General features: G+C 61.2%; 6 protein-coding genes across 6 annotated transcripts; 3 read left to right on the top strand and 3 right to left on the bottom strand.

Annotated features, from left to right (window-relative positions):
* Window positions 1–301: 301 nt before the first annotated feature.
* On the top strand, window positions 302–904 carry PAN0_005d2562 (uncharacterized protein; the record flags this gene model as incomplete). Its single annotated transcript, XM_014801803.1, has 3 exons — window positions 302–515; window positions 608–640; window positions 741–904. 3 exons carry the CDS (start codon window positions 302–304, stop codon window positions 902–904), a joined length of 411 nt encoding a protein of 136 aa, XP_014657289.1.
* Window positions 905–2,729: 1,825 nt separating this feature from the next.
* Window positions 2,730–5,711, bottom strand: PAN0_005c2561 (YTH-domain-containing protein; the record flags this gene model as incomplete). Its single annotated transcript, XM_014801802.1, has 1 exon — window positions 2,730–5,711. One exon carries the CDS (start codon window positions 5,709–5,711, stop codon window positions 2,730–2,732), a length of 2,982 nt encoding a protein of 993 aa, XP_014657288.1.
* A 952-nt stretch (window positions 5,712–6,663) lies between these two features.
* PAN0_005c2560 (MFS polyamine transporter) lies at window positions 6,664–8,655 on the bottom strand (the record flags this gene model as incomplete). Its single annotated transcript, XM_014801801.1, has 1 exon — window positions 6,664–8,655. The coding sequence occupies one exon, from the start codon at window positions 8,653–8,655 to the stop codon at window positions 6,664–6,666; it is 1,992 nt and encodes a 663-aa protein (XP_014657287.1).
* Window positions 8,656–10,846: 2,191 nt separating this feature from the next.
* PAN0_005d2559 (SIS domain-containing protein) lies at window positions 10,847–12,070 on the top strand (the record flags this gene model as incomplete). Its single annotated transcript, XM_014801800.1, has 1 exon — window positions 10,847–12,070. The coding sequence occupies one exon, from the start codon at window positions 10,847–10,849 to the stop codon at window positions 12,068–12,070; it is 1,224 nt and encodes a 407-aa protein (XP_014657286.1).
* Window positions 12,071–12,723: 653 nt separating this feature from the next.
* PAN0_005c2558 (uncharacterized protein) lies at window positions 12,724–13,056 on the bottom strand (the record flags this gene model as incomplete). The annotated part of the gene is made up of 1 exon (XM_014801799.1): window positions 12,724–13,056. The coding sequence occupies one exon, from the start codon at window positions 13,054–13,056 to the stop codon at window positions 12,724–12,726; it is 333 nt and encodes a 110-aa protein (XP_014657285.1).
* Window positions 13,057–13,230: 174 nt separating this feature from the next.
* On the top strand, window positions 13,231–13,938 carry PAN0_005d2557 (secreted hydrolase; the record flags this gene model as incomplete). The annotated part of the gene is made up of 1 exon (XM_014801798.1): window positions 13,231–13,938. One exon carries the CDS (start codon window positions 13,231–13,233, stop codon window positions 13,936–13,938), a length of 708 nt encoding a protein of 235 aa, XP_014657284.1.
* Between the last annotated feature and the right edge of the window lie 308 nt (window positions 13,939–14,246).

The raw sequence follows: 14,246 nt of genomic DNA, 5'->3' as shown, positions 1-14,246 counted from the left end.
CGATTATGGTTTGGCTTTTGGCCGTTTCGTCCTCCTCGTATGAGCGGAACCGTGCCGGTTCTGGCTCAAATTCTGACGGTGCACTCCTTGATTGGAGCGGAGTGGATCGAGTGAGACGACGTGACTCTCGCTCAATCCGAGCAGAGGAAGTCGCTAGGGAGAAGTTGGGGTTGCTTCAACAAAGTCGGGCGCTTCTCCGTCCCCTTTCGGTGCGCAGTCCGGAGTGTGCTGGTTGTGATGCCGCTTCCCGCACTTTCCTCGGCACTTTCCGCACTTTCAGCAGGCTGGTCTACTCCTTTGAATGCGCACCGACTGGGGTCCTACATCCTCCTCGACCACCACCACCTACCAACACCCATCTTCATCAGCATCGTCCCAAAATCTCCTAGCTTCAGGCCATCGAAAACATCTCTCGAGCGTCACTCCGGGTATCATCATGGACCGCCAGCCCCTCAGACCCTACGACTGGCTCAGCTGGCCGATTCCGACGACGGAGTCTGAACAGCTCGCGCAAAGTGCGCTGGTAATCTTCCTTGCGTGCTGGGAGGAATCTCCAAACGATCGCGACTTTGACCGGTTGTGGAAATTAACCACCATGGTTATCCAGCAACTTTGGAGAGCACAGCACTTTCCAGGAAAGGTGAGTGAAGACCATATAGCAGCGACAGCTTCAGAGCGCGGACGCGTGTCAGAACGCTGACGTGTATTGCCTTTGATAGTGGGAAGATTATCTTGAATAGGCCACACGACCTACCTCCGCGTCTTTACTCGTAGCAGCATTTCCACCGCTGCTCCCGCCCAACTTTGCGGCGCTGGACTCTGCAGAGCCGACGAAGCCTACCTTGCATCACTGCCCGCATGCGAGGCCGTAGCGACTTCACAAGATGCCTCTCGATCGCTGTAGCTTCTCACTTGGTTTCGCAATGCTTCAGGCAGAAACCCACTCACATCCAAACGTGCGCGTGCACGAACTGCAGCGAGAGCATTCAGTGAGACTTGCACTTAGCAGAAACGGCTCTGGTGGAAGCCATATTGGAGCGCAAAGACGACCCTCGACGTCTGCTCTTTCGCCCGTGGAGCTGTCAAGCAGGTAAAGCCAGACGATGCGCATGCGTTGGAAATCGTCATGTGTCTGCGGACAAGTCTCTTTTTCCTTTGCGCTCCTCGGATCGATCCAATACAGCGAGCTGTGGCGCTTTGGTGCGGGTAAGAGCAATTGGCGCTGCTACGTCTCGCATCTGCAGGTAGCGTGGGAGCAGATTCACGCACCACAGCCGGGAGATCGCACATCCCGATCGCTTTTCCCGGCTCGTGCGCCGCGAAAGCCTGTCAGGAGGCATGAAAAGTGTCGGTTCGGCGGGTTCGCAGGCAGCTTGACACAGGCTTGAAGGCTTGCGTAAGGGGTGTACACACGCTGACCAAGGCCAAGGCCTACTTTCGGACCGCTCTCCCCCGTACGCTGCTGTCTTGAAAGAGACATTAAGGCCAAGTCGAGACAAGAAAAATTGCGACATCGTCGAATGACACGCAGAGACCCGCCGATACGCCAGGTTGCCCGATGTCTGCCAGGCCCGCGACGGACAATGTCCTCCCAGCCTCAGCTGATGATGTTCAACATCGCGTGGCTGTGCGCTTTGAATGCCAGAGTGCGGAGCAAGCGTTGGTGGCGCTCTGCTGGGGCGTCCGTCTGACGCCGAGGCTGCGTGCCAAGAACGAAGTCCCGGCACACTTTCAGCGTGATATTAAGCTTCTTGTGCGGATCACAGAGGGCGACAGCTGATGATATTCAGCGTTGCGTGAGTGTGGAACTAGAACGCTAGAACAATTGCCCCACACGCTGAGGCTGTTTGCCAAGAAAGAACCGCTGCACTGCTCTCTGCGTCACACTCGGCTTTCCGAACGGTTCAGAGCACTTCGAACGGATCACAGCGGGTGACAGCTGCTCATGTCAGACATTGCGTGGCTGTGCGATTTGGATGCCAGAGCGCCGAACGAGCGTCGATGGCGCTCTGCTGGGGCGTCCGACGCCCGGGCGACTCTCTGTGTCAACATTCACGCCACACAGCCGTTTTGCGTGGAAGCTGATGATAGTCAACATTGCGTGTGCGTATCAAATGCTAGAGCGCCGACGGAGCGAGGCCGGCGGAATGCGCGGCGTTCTCGGCGGTATCCTGTGCTCCAACACCAAGGCCGGGGGCCAGGAACGAACCTCTGCACAACTCTATGCGTCGAGACCCAGGTCACTCGGTTGTTCTATTCGGACCCCAGCAGATGACGTGCTGATGATACCAAAAACTGCGTTTGGCTGTGGGATTCGAATGCTAGAGCGCCGAGGGAGCGAGGCCGGCGGAATGCGCGGCGTCCTCGGCGGTATCCTGTGCTCCAACGCCAAGGCCGGGGGCCAGGAACGAACCTCTGCACAACTCTRTGCGTCGAGACYCASGTCACTCGGTTGTTYTRKKCGGACCMCAGCAGATGACGTGCYGATSATACCAAAAAYTGCGTTTGGCTGTGGGATTCGAATGCTAGAGCGCCGAGGGAGCGAGGCCGGCGGAATGCGCGGCGTCCTCGGCGGTATCCTGTGCTCCAACGCCAAGGCCGGGGGCCAGGAACGAACCTCTGCACAACTCTGTGCGTCGAGACTCACGTCACTCGGTTGTTTTGGGCGGACCACAGCAGATGACGTGCCGATCATATTAAACATTGCGTTTGGCTGTGGGATTTGAATGCTACAGCGCCGAGGGAGCGAGGCCGGCGGAGTGCGCGGCGTCGATGGCGCTCTTTTGCGCGTCCACCTGCGAGGCGGCGTCGAGCTTGGGGTCCGTATCGGGAATCGGGTTGGGCTTGCGTGGCGTGCCCGGCGCGAGGCCCAGCCCAGAGACGGTCTGGATGCGCTGCGGAGTCGCCTGGCCCTGCGCACGGCGAGACACTGCGTTGGGCGAGACGGCACTGCGTGCGGCGTACCCTGCGTCGGGGCTGGTGGGGAAAGGCAAACCAAACGCGAGCGCAGGCGAGGCGCCCGGCTTGGGACTGTTGCGCGGCGGCAAACCCGCCAGGCCAATTGCTGGGCTACTCATAGCTGGCCTGGGCTGAGTGCCAGCACGTCCCTGCATCTCGTAAAAGTTGAAGTCCTGAAGCAGACTCGTCTTGTGCGTGTAGTCGGCCATGATGCGCAGCACTTCTCGTCCCGCCTCGGGCGTCAGCTCCTGCGTGTCGCGCGACTGCGTCACCGGCTTACACTCGGGCGTGTTGGTGAGCCGAATGTGCCGCAGCTGGTTGTTCGGCAGGTCCTTGACATAGATCCACCTCACCTTGAACGTGCCCTTCCACTTGCCGTCCTGCGCCCACACGTTGCTCGAGGTGGCATAGTCGAGCGGCGTGAGCATCTGCGCCATGCCACAAAAGTGTCCAGACGCATTGACCGAATAGAAGAGATAGATGGGCCCGTTACTTGCGCTCTCTCTGAACGCCTTGTCGAGACGCTGGTTGCCCTTGTCGGTGGATGCCCAGATCTCGTACTTGAGCGACTTGTGCACGTCCTCCTCCGTGTACGACTTGATCACAAAGAAGCGCGCATTGGCCGGCGCCAGATCAAACGTGCCCGGCGCCGGGTTGTAGCCCTTCTCGATGGCGAGAGAGGTGGGATCGACGGGCGTCGGCGCCTCGGCCTCACCGTCCTGGGCTGGCGCATGGGGTGCGCCACCACGACCAAGCGCTGCGTGTGCGAGGGGCGGCGAACGGTACTGCGCATGTGGCGGCGGCGGCGGCTGCATCTGGAATGCGCCACCTCGCGCGGGGAGGTTGGTCGTATTGCCCACAGGCGGCGAACCTGGCAAAGGCCCACCGCGGAGCTGCTGACCAATGGACTGCATGTTGGCATTGAGGTCGATGGGTTGCATGCCAAAGAGGTGCGGCTCGTGCGTACCCGGCGCTGCGTGGCGCGCGCCGAGCTGTGCCTGAAGGATGGCGTTGCGCTGCTGCTCCTGTGCAAGCGCCATGCTGAGCGCCATGACGTTGGGGTCCATTCCCATGGATGCGAAAGGAGCTGCGGACGCCTGCATCGGCCATGGTTGCGAGTCGGGCATTGGGCCTGCGCCTGGCCCAGCGTCGCTGCGACCGGCGATGGCATCCTTGTCGAGCCAGGTGCCTGTGGGCGCGGCGGTGAAGGGGCCGAGTCGAGAGGAGACGGGATCAAAGAGCGGGGCATGGGATCCGTTGGGATCGTTGGACTGGTTGCGCGAGTGTGCGTGGCCGATGGGTGGCACGAATGCCGAGGCGGACATGGGGCCAGGCGGCAAAGAGTTGTTGGGTGCTGCTCTGTGGGCGCCTTGGAGCGCATCTCGGTTGGTGACGAGCTGTGGCAGCCTCTTGGCGCTTGCGGGACGAGCGTCAGCGTCGTTGCTGTAGGCGGACAGGCTAGGCTGCATGGCATGGCCATGGGCAAGATGCGAAGCAGAGGCAGCATTGGATAGCGGAATGTCGAAGAGATCCTCGCCTGCGCGCGCTGGGGACGAGCCAGTCAGGTCAAGGTTGGAGAGAGTGTCACCGATTTCCAAGAGCGACGAAGAGGAAGGAGCGTCGAGGCCGGACTGCATCCTGGAGTGCGTACCGTCGAGGTTGTGGGCGGGGAAGGAGGCGGCAAAGCGGGACGGAGATCCGATGGGATCCTGGGGAGGCTGGTTCCAGGGTGCCTTTGAGAAGGAGGAGGGAATGACCGGGCTGCTTGCCGCGGACAGACTTGCGGTGGGACGTGCGGGGCTGAAGACCGGGTCGGAGTGGCCGAGCACATCGGCGGCATCGCCAGCAAAGCGGCTGTTCAGGCCGGATGAGCGGGTAGCGAGACGGTGGGCGGCGGTGCGACCGGAGTGGTGGTTGAGCGACTGGTGACGGCGCACGAAGCCGGTGGATGCGCGTGCGGCGGCAGGGTCTGCTGTTGCTGAAGTAGGGTCGTATAGGTCGCCGGTGGCAGTGCTGCCGTTGTGCGAATGCGTGTCGAGAAAGAGCTCGGAGCGTGCGGTGGGCGAGGCTGGGTGCGAGGACTGAGCTTGCGAGAAGAGCGAAGAGGACCAGGGGAGATCGGTGTGGGAAGCATTTGGATCCTGGTGGTGCTCATCGCCGAGGGCGTTGCTGGAATGGATCATCTTTTCCCAGTCGTGCTCGTCGAGGTCGGAGCCACCGGTGATGGCCGAGAGACTGTTGAATGCGCTGGTGCGACCCTGAGTGGCGCTGTGAGGAAGATTGGCCGCCAGCTTGGAGGAGTGGCGGCTGGGTAACGAGAGATTCCTCGAGACGCTCGACTTGGAGTACAAAGCTTGCAGGGGGGTGAGCGATGAGGCGAAGCCGGCCGAGGTGTCGGTGCTTCTCGAAGGAGAGGAGAGGAGATCGACCGAGGCGTCGAGTGAGCGCGCGGCGTCGGCGTTGTCGTCGGTGCGTGGCGCTGCTGCTGCTTGGGCGGCGGTTGGATCGACGGAGGGAGAAGCTGGATAGTCTTCTGGCTGTTCGAAATGCTTTTCGAGTCGAGGTTTGCCATGGTGGCGAGCGCCGTGGATGGTATGGTTGCGCCGAACGCCAGCTCCGGAGGAGGGCGCAGGGGGAGGGCTGCGAAGCCCGCCCGAGACGGTGCCCCATCTGTTGGCAGCTGGCTGTGCGGCCATGTCGGCGTCCGTAGGCGGAGTGGATGCACCGCCGTGCGGAGGTGGAGTGACAGACATGGCGATGGACGTCGGTTCCGGAGGAGCTGCGTGTGTCGAGACGGGATAGATGCGCCAATGTTCGTGATTCGGGCGCAAGGGCGGAGGGCTGTGCGTGAGCGTGACTTGGGAGAGGATGTGAGTCGAGGTCGATGTGATGCGGAAGGAGCTCGTTCAGAGAAGGGATGGCATATCGAGTCGAGCCGAGGCGCGTGATGTGTTGTCGTCGATTGTTGCCCGGATGGGCGTGAGAAGCATGCCGCTATGTCGGGAGGGCGAGGCCGATCGAGAAGCCACGGCGGCGTGGGAGCAGCTAAGGATTGTTGCAGCCAACTTTGATCCACGGCCTTGGTACTCTTGGTAGAGAGACAAGCAGAGAGAGACGAGAAGGCTCGTGGCTGGGCGGATGTGATTGCGATCGGACGCCAAGAATGAGTCCAAATGAACTCAGCCAGGCTTTGGTGGGCGACGGCCGGCGTCGCCAAACTCACGCGCCAGCTGTGTGTGCGACTGGCGTGGTGATGTGAGGCAGCGGCAACGAGCAAGCGAGCGAGCGAGCGAGTGACCAGAGTCGGTGAGCCGAGCGCGAGTGAATGAAGGACGATGAAGGCCAGGAGCAGGTAAGATGGAATGAGGAGGGGAAGAGAGATGCAGGCGAGTGCAACCTCCTACGCCCCACGGACGCCCGATGACTGCTCGCTGCTGAGGCTGTGTGAAATCTCGAAGAAAAATCACGAATTGGCCTCACCGCAGGGTTCAACCCAAACACAATTGCACTTGGCACGGCACACGAGCCCTGAGTCGGTGGAGAAAGCCGGACTAATCGGCGTCCAAAGCGCGCTGCCATTTTTGTCGGATTTCATTTCACCACCCACAGCCCCACACCATCATCACGAGTCGACGTATATTTGAGACTGACGTATCCAGATTTCTATGGGTGGGATGCCGTCCAGCGCATCGACTTACTGACAGTCTACTGCTGCGTCTTTTCGGGATCGGTCTTGGCGGCGGCAGCCTTCTTGGCCTCGGCGACACCGTTGCGATCCATGATGCTGGTCGAGTTGAGGCTGTCCTTGGGCAGCTTGCCCTCCTCCTCGAGCTGCTTTCGGATCTTAAGGTCGTGCGCGGGCGCAAACTTGCTCCACTGGCGGATCTTGGCTCCGTACACAAAGAAGATGTACGGGAACGGCGTGAGCGCCAACGCTACAAAGCCGAGCAACGAGGCAGCCCAATTGACACCGAGACCGGTGAACATTTGCCTCGTAAACAGAGGGAACGCTGCTCCGACTGCAGAACGGATGATGGTATTGGCCGCCAATGCCGATGCGGCGTAGACCGTGTAGCAGTCGACAATGTAGCTGAGCAGCGAGATGAATACGAGCGTGAAGCTCATTCCGATCGGAATCAGCGACAGCGCAGGCACGTACCACGGCACCGACGGATAGTTGCCCGTCCATCCGAGCCAAAAGGCGCCGACCACCAGAATCGGTCCTGCGATCATGGACCCAATCAGCCTCTCCTCGGGCGGCGGCATGCCATGCCAGAAAGGCGTCAGCGTCTTGTACTGTCGCTGTACCAACACGTTGATTGCTCCACCGATCGTCGTTCCTAGCCCGACTGCCACAAAGATGAGGCCCGCCTCGCCGAGGTTGAATCCTCTGAGCTCCGACCAGATGATAGGAATCGCTTCAAATAGTCCGTAAAGCACCCCGTAAACGACCGACAAATAGATGGTGATGAGGACCAGGATCGGCTCCTGCGCCAAGATCTGGAAGGGTCGCAGTAGCGTGCGATGCATGACGCCTTTGAAGGACCAGTCGCTCTTTTCGTGCGGTGCATAGAGCTCCTTGTTGGCCTCGGGGTCGAGTTTGCGCAGTCGCTTTGCCTTGCGCACCAGCAGGATGGGCGCAAACGTCTCGGGCAGGAAGAGCGTCGTCACGATCCAGCATACGCCGGCAAAGATGAGCATGATCCAGAACACCCATCGCCAGCCGAGGTAGGACTGCGTGACGAAGCCGCCCACGATGGGTCCCATCACTGGACCGATGAAGACGGAGCACGAGAAGAGGCTCATCGCATAGCCTCTTCCGACGGGGTCCCACATGTCGGCAATCACGCCGCCCGCGTTGGTGAGGGGAGCAGCAGCGCATACGCCACTGATGAAGCGCGTGATGAACAGCGTCTGCGGGTTCTTTGCGAGTGCTTGGCCGAGGATGAAGAGCGTGTACATGAGCATCGAGATGCTGAAGATCAGCTTGCGTCCGACGAGCTCCGAGGTGGTGGACCAAATGATGGGACCTAGACAGTAGCCAGCCAGGAAGATGGAAGTGATGAGCGTGGCGGTGGTAGTGCCGATGTCGAACTCGGCGGCGAGCTGCTGCGAGGCGGAGGAAGGTGCTGAAGAAGCAAAGGTCACGTTGACAGTAAGGAAGGAACAGAGCAAGGTGAGGGCCCACTTGCGCTTTTGCGACCAATTTTGAGGATTCTCTGGATCGTCCGGGCCATCCCAACCAACCTGGTTCGGGTCCTCCTGTTCGTCCGGGTTTCCGCGTGGACGTCCTTGCTCGGACGTGTCGTCGCTCTCCTCCCTCTGAGAAGCGTGCTTGGGCTTGGAGCCATCGGGGTGGGTGGGGGATGGGGGCACGCGTGTCGAGGCGTCGCTGGACGCAGCACCATCTTCATATGCGTGATCTTGTGGGTCGCGAGGATCGTCGCCTCCGTAGCGCGCGGTTCGGTGGATGATGGCCTGCGTCTCGCGGTCGATCTCTTCCGACGTGGGTCGAGAGCGTTGAGCGCCCACATTCGATGGCCGAGGCGTAGCGTGCGGACTGCCCTTGGGCGTCTGACCCACGACGCGCTTCTGCACCTCGTGCATCCAGCCATGCTTGGGCTGGTGGAAGCGGCCCCGAGGTGCTGCTGCCTCGGTGCTGTCCACCGCCCGAGGTGGGTTTGTTGGTTGCGACATGTGGTCGACCAAGCTCTTCCGTAGTCTGCTTTGACAAGGTGAAGATGGATGTAGAGCTGAAGCAAGGAAAGCGAGGGTGGTTCAATAGGATAGGACGGGAAAGGGTTCGAGAGAAGCAGGATTCTGCGTCTGCGGGCCGGCTGTCAGGTACGCCTGCAGCAGAGAGTAGCTACGTCAGAGCGGCCTCTGTGCCTGCAGGGACGACGAAGAAGCGCTGCTCGGCGAATTGGCAAGCTGAGCGAACCAGCGGGACATGCGACCCTCTGGCGATGCGAAGATTCTTTTCGCTTCGAGCTTACTCACTGGCCGACGACTCGCCGGAGAAATAGTCGATGTGCATGCGCAGGGTCGGGAGAAGCGACTGTCAAAGGGCGTGTTGCATTGCCGCTGCAAGATGAAGCACTCTCACCACGCCAAGCTGATGACGGCCTCTAAGCGTGGCAGGGCACCGCACCGGATTTTCGGACCCAGACCACGGCCATCATCAAGTAAGCTCAAAGGCACGCCGCGGCGACGGATGAGTTAGCGCAGTGTGACAGCTGCGCGCGATGAGGCGGGTGCATGAAATTCGAGCGTGTTGCGACGAACCCTGCGTCATAGGCTGCCGATCCGGGCTCCTCTCGGCACGAACCCTTGGTGGGCTTCAAATCGGACGATGCACTCGCCGATAAAAGGCGACTTCCCGATACACTCGAGGTGGGGTCCGCGGCTGGCTGGAGCGCGGCGCGCTTAGAGTAAGGAGCGGCAGAGTGCGATCCGCAGCCAAGTGGAGGCGCGCCGCCGAGATCGACGCTCCGAAAACGTTGTGGAACTGGCTCCGCTGGGCGGCTGTCGATCTGCACGCTGCAGCTCCACTGCCTCGGGCCCCCACCTGTGCCAGCGTGTGTCCGATAGTGCGGCGTTGCGCGTGCCAAGAGAGGCTGCGAGCGAGCGAGCCGTACGACGCACGTGCGTGATGGCGCTATCTCGCATGCACCTTGCGCCAGCTCCAACTCTCGCAACAGCTCCTCAGCCACAAGACGATGCTCGCCTGCTCGTGAAGGATAGCGGCGGAAGACTTACTCCGCGGCAATGAGAAAGCGCAGACCCCAGGGCGCGCCTCCTCATCACTAGCTCATTGGCAGGAATGCCTCATGTAATGCGTTGCACAGCTGCCTTCGCTGGAATCGCAAGCTGAGCAGAGCAACAGAGCAGGAACGAGGCCGGCGGCATACCCAGCGGTGTCGCGTGCGCGGTCGCGCGTTGCATCTCTGCAGCGACGCAAACGAGCGCGACCGCAACCTGTTGCTACGAACGACAGGAAGGAGTGCCGCCGTGGCTGGGGTGCCCAGGAGGGAGCTTAGGTGAGAATCCAGGGTCCGGCATCTATTCGCGGCGGTCTGCTTTTGTAACGCGGCGCGAATTCGGCTTCCAAGTGGAGAAAAAAAAAGGGCGGAAGGTGGGGGGCCGCGTAGCTTACGCCGGGCAGTGCAGTTCTGGACCAATCTAGGGGCCGTGCCCTCTCCTGAGAAGAGGCAGACGCGTCGGAAGAAATGCGCGAAAAAAAATTCCACTTTTTTGTTGTTTGCTCTTTCTTATCGAGCTGAGATCAGGATGATGAGGGGGAGCCGGCCGTCAAGGAGTGCTGGTGCATGTCGATCCAAACCGTTTCCAACCGGGCTGCACCGCTGCCGTCAGACAGCATCGGAGGCACTCCACGCGGCACATGGCCTGCCAAAAAAAGCCCGCACGGTTGCCCGTCCAAACGCCCTCTAATTTCGCCCTGCGCTGCAGCCCACCTTGGCAGACAAGCCTGCTGGGTCCGTGGAGGTTGCTAAGCCCCGGCCTGACCCAGGGCCATATCAAACTCTCCTTCGCCCGAACGATTGCGCTGCTCGACTCAGCTCCATCCCCATCCCTCGGTCCCACCTGTCCTCCTTGCCTGTCCATATACACTAGTCGCGGTCGTCTGTACATATTGCTCTCACCCTACACGGACATTCGCTCGCCTTCACCCTTTCCCAGTACGACCCGGCAGCTCAAAGTACTGCTGCAAAGCCGCGACTCGCCAAGACCGCTCCTCCGTCAAAGTACGCATACACCGCTCGAGCTCATTTCGTTGTTGCTCACACACACACACACACATAGCCGCACCGGATCGACTTACAGCAAGAGCTTCGGATTGTCAATATCGCACCGGCTCGGAACAACAATGTCCAACCTCAAGAGCGACTACTTTGGCTCGGACTCGGCGAGCGGCGCGTCGAGCGGCGGCACCAGCCCTGCGGTGTCGGCGATGCTCAGCCCGGGTTCCAGCTCGGTGGCCACGTCGCAGCTCTCGCTGCTGGCCTTCGAGTCGCAGCGCAACTCGCCCTCCACCTCGGCGTGTACGTCGGTGAGCGACCTTTCGTCCGAGGTGGACAAGCTCTCGCTCTCGCCCGCCGTTCCGGCGCGGCACTCCACCAAGACCGACTCTGCACCAGCGCACGCGCTGGGGGCGGGGGAAGAGGCCGAGTCGAGCGAAGACAGCGAAGCTGCGGCGGTGGAGGCCGAGAATCGTCGCGTGGAGGAGGAGCTGGATTCGGCGCTGGCGTTTGGGGCGCAGATCGTGCAGCGCGAAGCACGTGCGTTGGCCATGGCGGCGCGCAGGCTGTCCAAGTATTCGGCGCAGCAGGACGGATTCCGCCAGGCGGTGCGCCTCGTGCTGCGCGCCACCACGGGCGAGCGCGGCGGCAAGGTGGTGCTCACCGGCGTAGGCAAGAGCGGCATCATCGCAAAGAAGCTCTCGGCCACCTTCCTGTCGCTCGGTACACCCTCCATGTTCCTCCACCCGACCGAGGCGTTGCACGGCGACCTCGGCTTGCTCACGCCGCACCGCGACGTGGTCATCGCCTTGTCGCACTCGGGATCGTCGCCCGAGATCCTCGCGCTTGTGCCGCACCTCAACATGCGCAGATGTCCCATCATCGCGCTGGTGGGCAAGCGCGACAGTGCACTCGTCAAGGCATCCGATGCATGGATCGACTGCGCCACCGGCAAGGACGACCCGGACTCCGAGTCCGAGGACGAATACGAGGCGGGTGACGATGCGGAGGCGGAGAGCATTCAGCGCAGTACAGCCGCTCAGTGCGACTCGTGTGCGGGCGGCAAGCAGCGCGCTGTGCGCAGGAGTCAGCGTGCACCACGACCTACAACCGACGAGGCGTGGGATGATGTTCCCGCGCCCTCGAGCAGCACCACCGTCGCGCTTGCCATGGGCGATGCACTCGCCTTCTCCGTCACGCGCGCAAAGGGCCTTGGCCGCGACATGTTTGCCTTCAACCACCCGGGCGGCAAGCTCGGCGCCGACTTCCGCCTCCAGGGCCAGTCGGTGCCGCTCCAGTCGTACGATCCCAAGGGCACCGAAAGCGCCGTCGCCACGCCGATAGCCGCCTAGCATCGCCCCCCCCCCCCGATGTGCCGATGTGCCGATCCCACTTCCGCGGGATACTTTCTCGGTTCTTTGTCTTGCGTCCACGTTTCTGTCCTCCCTTGTACCAGTATCGGCGTCTTGGTTCTCTGCTTCTTCCACCCCACCTGCACGTCTTCTGCAACTTGTCCGTTTGGTTCGCCGAATTTGACGGCCCCGCTCTCTTTTCACTGGCTGTGCATGCGCCCAAACAAGGTTGGGTGGGATGCTCGGGATTTCGGCCAACCGAACGAGTCGGAAGTCGGAAGAGCCGTGCGCAAGCGAGGCGAGCTAAGATTCGGAGGCGAGCGTGCAGCCGAGCACCGAGTGGCTGCAGCGGCTGCATTGTTGCCCAGGGCGGAATGGCGTCAGCCTGGACGCTGCACGTTGACTTGCGCACGGTCGGGGCCGATCTTGTGGAAGGGTAAGAGCTGCTGATTAGCGCGTGGCGGCGTCGAATTTTTACCCGACCATCCCCCAGTCCACTTGGCCCATGCTTGGGGTCACGTTGGTACTCTCAGATGGCTGCATCTAGGTGTTGGACTGCAGCAGTGAGCCATCCGGCCGGGCAAGGACGGTGCAGAAGGGGGTTGGGGATTGCAGTGCGGAAGGCAGTCAAGCGCTCTCGGAAAAGAAGAAGCCTAAGCGAGCGGGTGCTGATCTTCCGCTAGCGTGTTGCCTCTAACCTTGGATTGGATCCGACCGGCGGGGATCATGCCGCCGCGACTGGCGCCCACTTGCAAGCCGCGGCAAGGACGTGGGGGATACAACAAGCGAGCTCGCAGCGTTGGGACTAGTCCACATCCGACACCACAACCCATCGTCATGGGCGGGGGGGAGGACGTGGGGGCAAGCAAAAACGTGGACGCACGGTGCGTTTGCATACACAGCGGGGGAGATGGTACCAACAGTGGTGGTGCTGCTTCGCCATGTTCCGAGAAGTGCAGCAGAGTGGCGGCGGCGTCGAGGGGCATGAGGAGGGCCGGTGCAGCGGATCGCACTATCTTGCCGCTGTACACCGCTGCACCGCTGCACTGGTGCCTGCTCGTGCTGCATACCCGTGTCGCACCTCGCTCGTGTATAAGTACCCATCCCCATCCCTCCTCGATCCACACCTCCGCATCCTCATCCAACTACAAGATCCCACGATGAAGTTCTCTGCTACTGCACTTGTCGGCACTCTTGCAGGTCTTGCCTCGCTGTCCACGGGTGCACCCTTGGAGAAGCGCGTGTCTGGCACGCCCGGTTTCGACATTAGCGGGTACCAGCCCAACCCGAACTACTCGTCGGCCGTTGCCAACGGCGCCAAGTTCGTCATCATCAAGGCTACCGAGGGCACCACGTTCAAGTCGTCCTCCTTCTCATCCCAATACACGGGTGCAACCAACGCTGGCTTGATCCGTGGAGCGTACCACTTTGCCCACCCCGATTCGTCCTCGGGCGCCACCCAGGCCAAGTTCTTCCTGGCCAATGGAGGCGGTTGGTCTGGAGATGGTCGCACCCTCCCAGGAATGATCGACCTCGAAAGCGTTAGTGGTTCCCCCACCTGCTATGGTCTGAGTCAGAGCGCGCTGGTTAGTTGGATCAAGGACTTTGGTAACACCTACAAGGCGTCTACGGGTCGCTATCCCATGATCTACACCAGTTCCGGGTGGTGGAACCAGTGCGTGGCTTCAAGCGCCTTCGCTGCTGATTATCCTCTGGTGGTGGCCAACTACGGTGTGTCGAGTCCCAAGATCCCCACGGGATTCAGCTACTACTCCTTCTGGCAGTACGCCGATAGCGGCACCTACCCAGGTGATCAGGACACTTGGAACGGCGACCTTGCCAGTCTGAAGAAGTTCGCCACCGGCTAAAGTCGCCCGCGCATGGCGTACACCCCACATGCTTTAGCTTATTGTGCCAATTCACAAAAGAATCTGCCTCTCCCCCTCCGAACCAACTTCCTGCGTGGGGGTTGGGCGTGCTCGGTGTGAGCCCGTTCTGTGAGCATACCCAATAGCATCCGCAGCACCTGGTGTTTGAGCGTGTGTGGACGTGTGCGTATTAGACGCGACCCACCCTGCTTTTGGTTCTTGAGTGCTGTATCCCCAAAAGCATTTGCCATGAGATCCAGCTCTCTCGTATGCTAGTTCCTGCACTTGATTTTCCGGTTCATTAAAAC

This window comes from Moesziomyces antarcticus (genome assembly GCF_000747765.1).
Source record: "Moesziomyces antarcticus DNA, scaffold: scaffold_v10005, strain JCM 10317, whole genome shotgun sequence".
NCBI classification, from domain to species: domain Eukaryota; kingdom Fungi; phylum Basidiomycota; class Ustilaginomycetes; order Ustilaginales; family Ustilaginaceae; genus Moesziomyces; species Moesziomyces antarcticus.
This window is presented reverse-complemented; position numbering and strand designations above follow the sequence as displayed.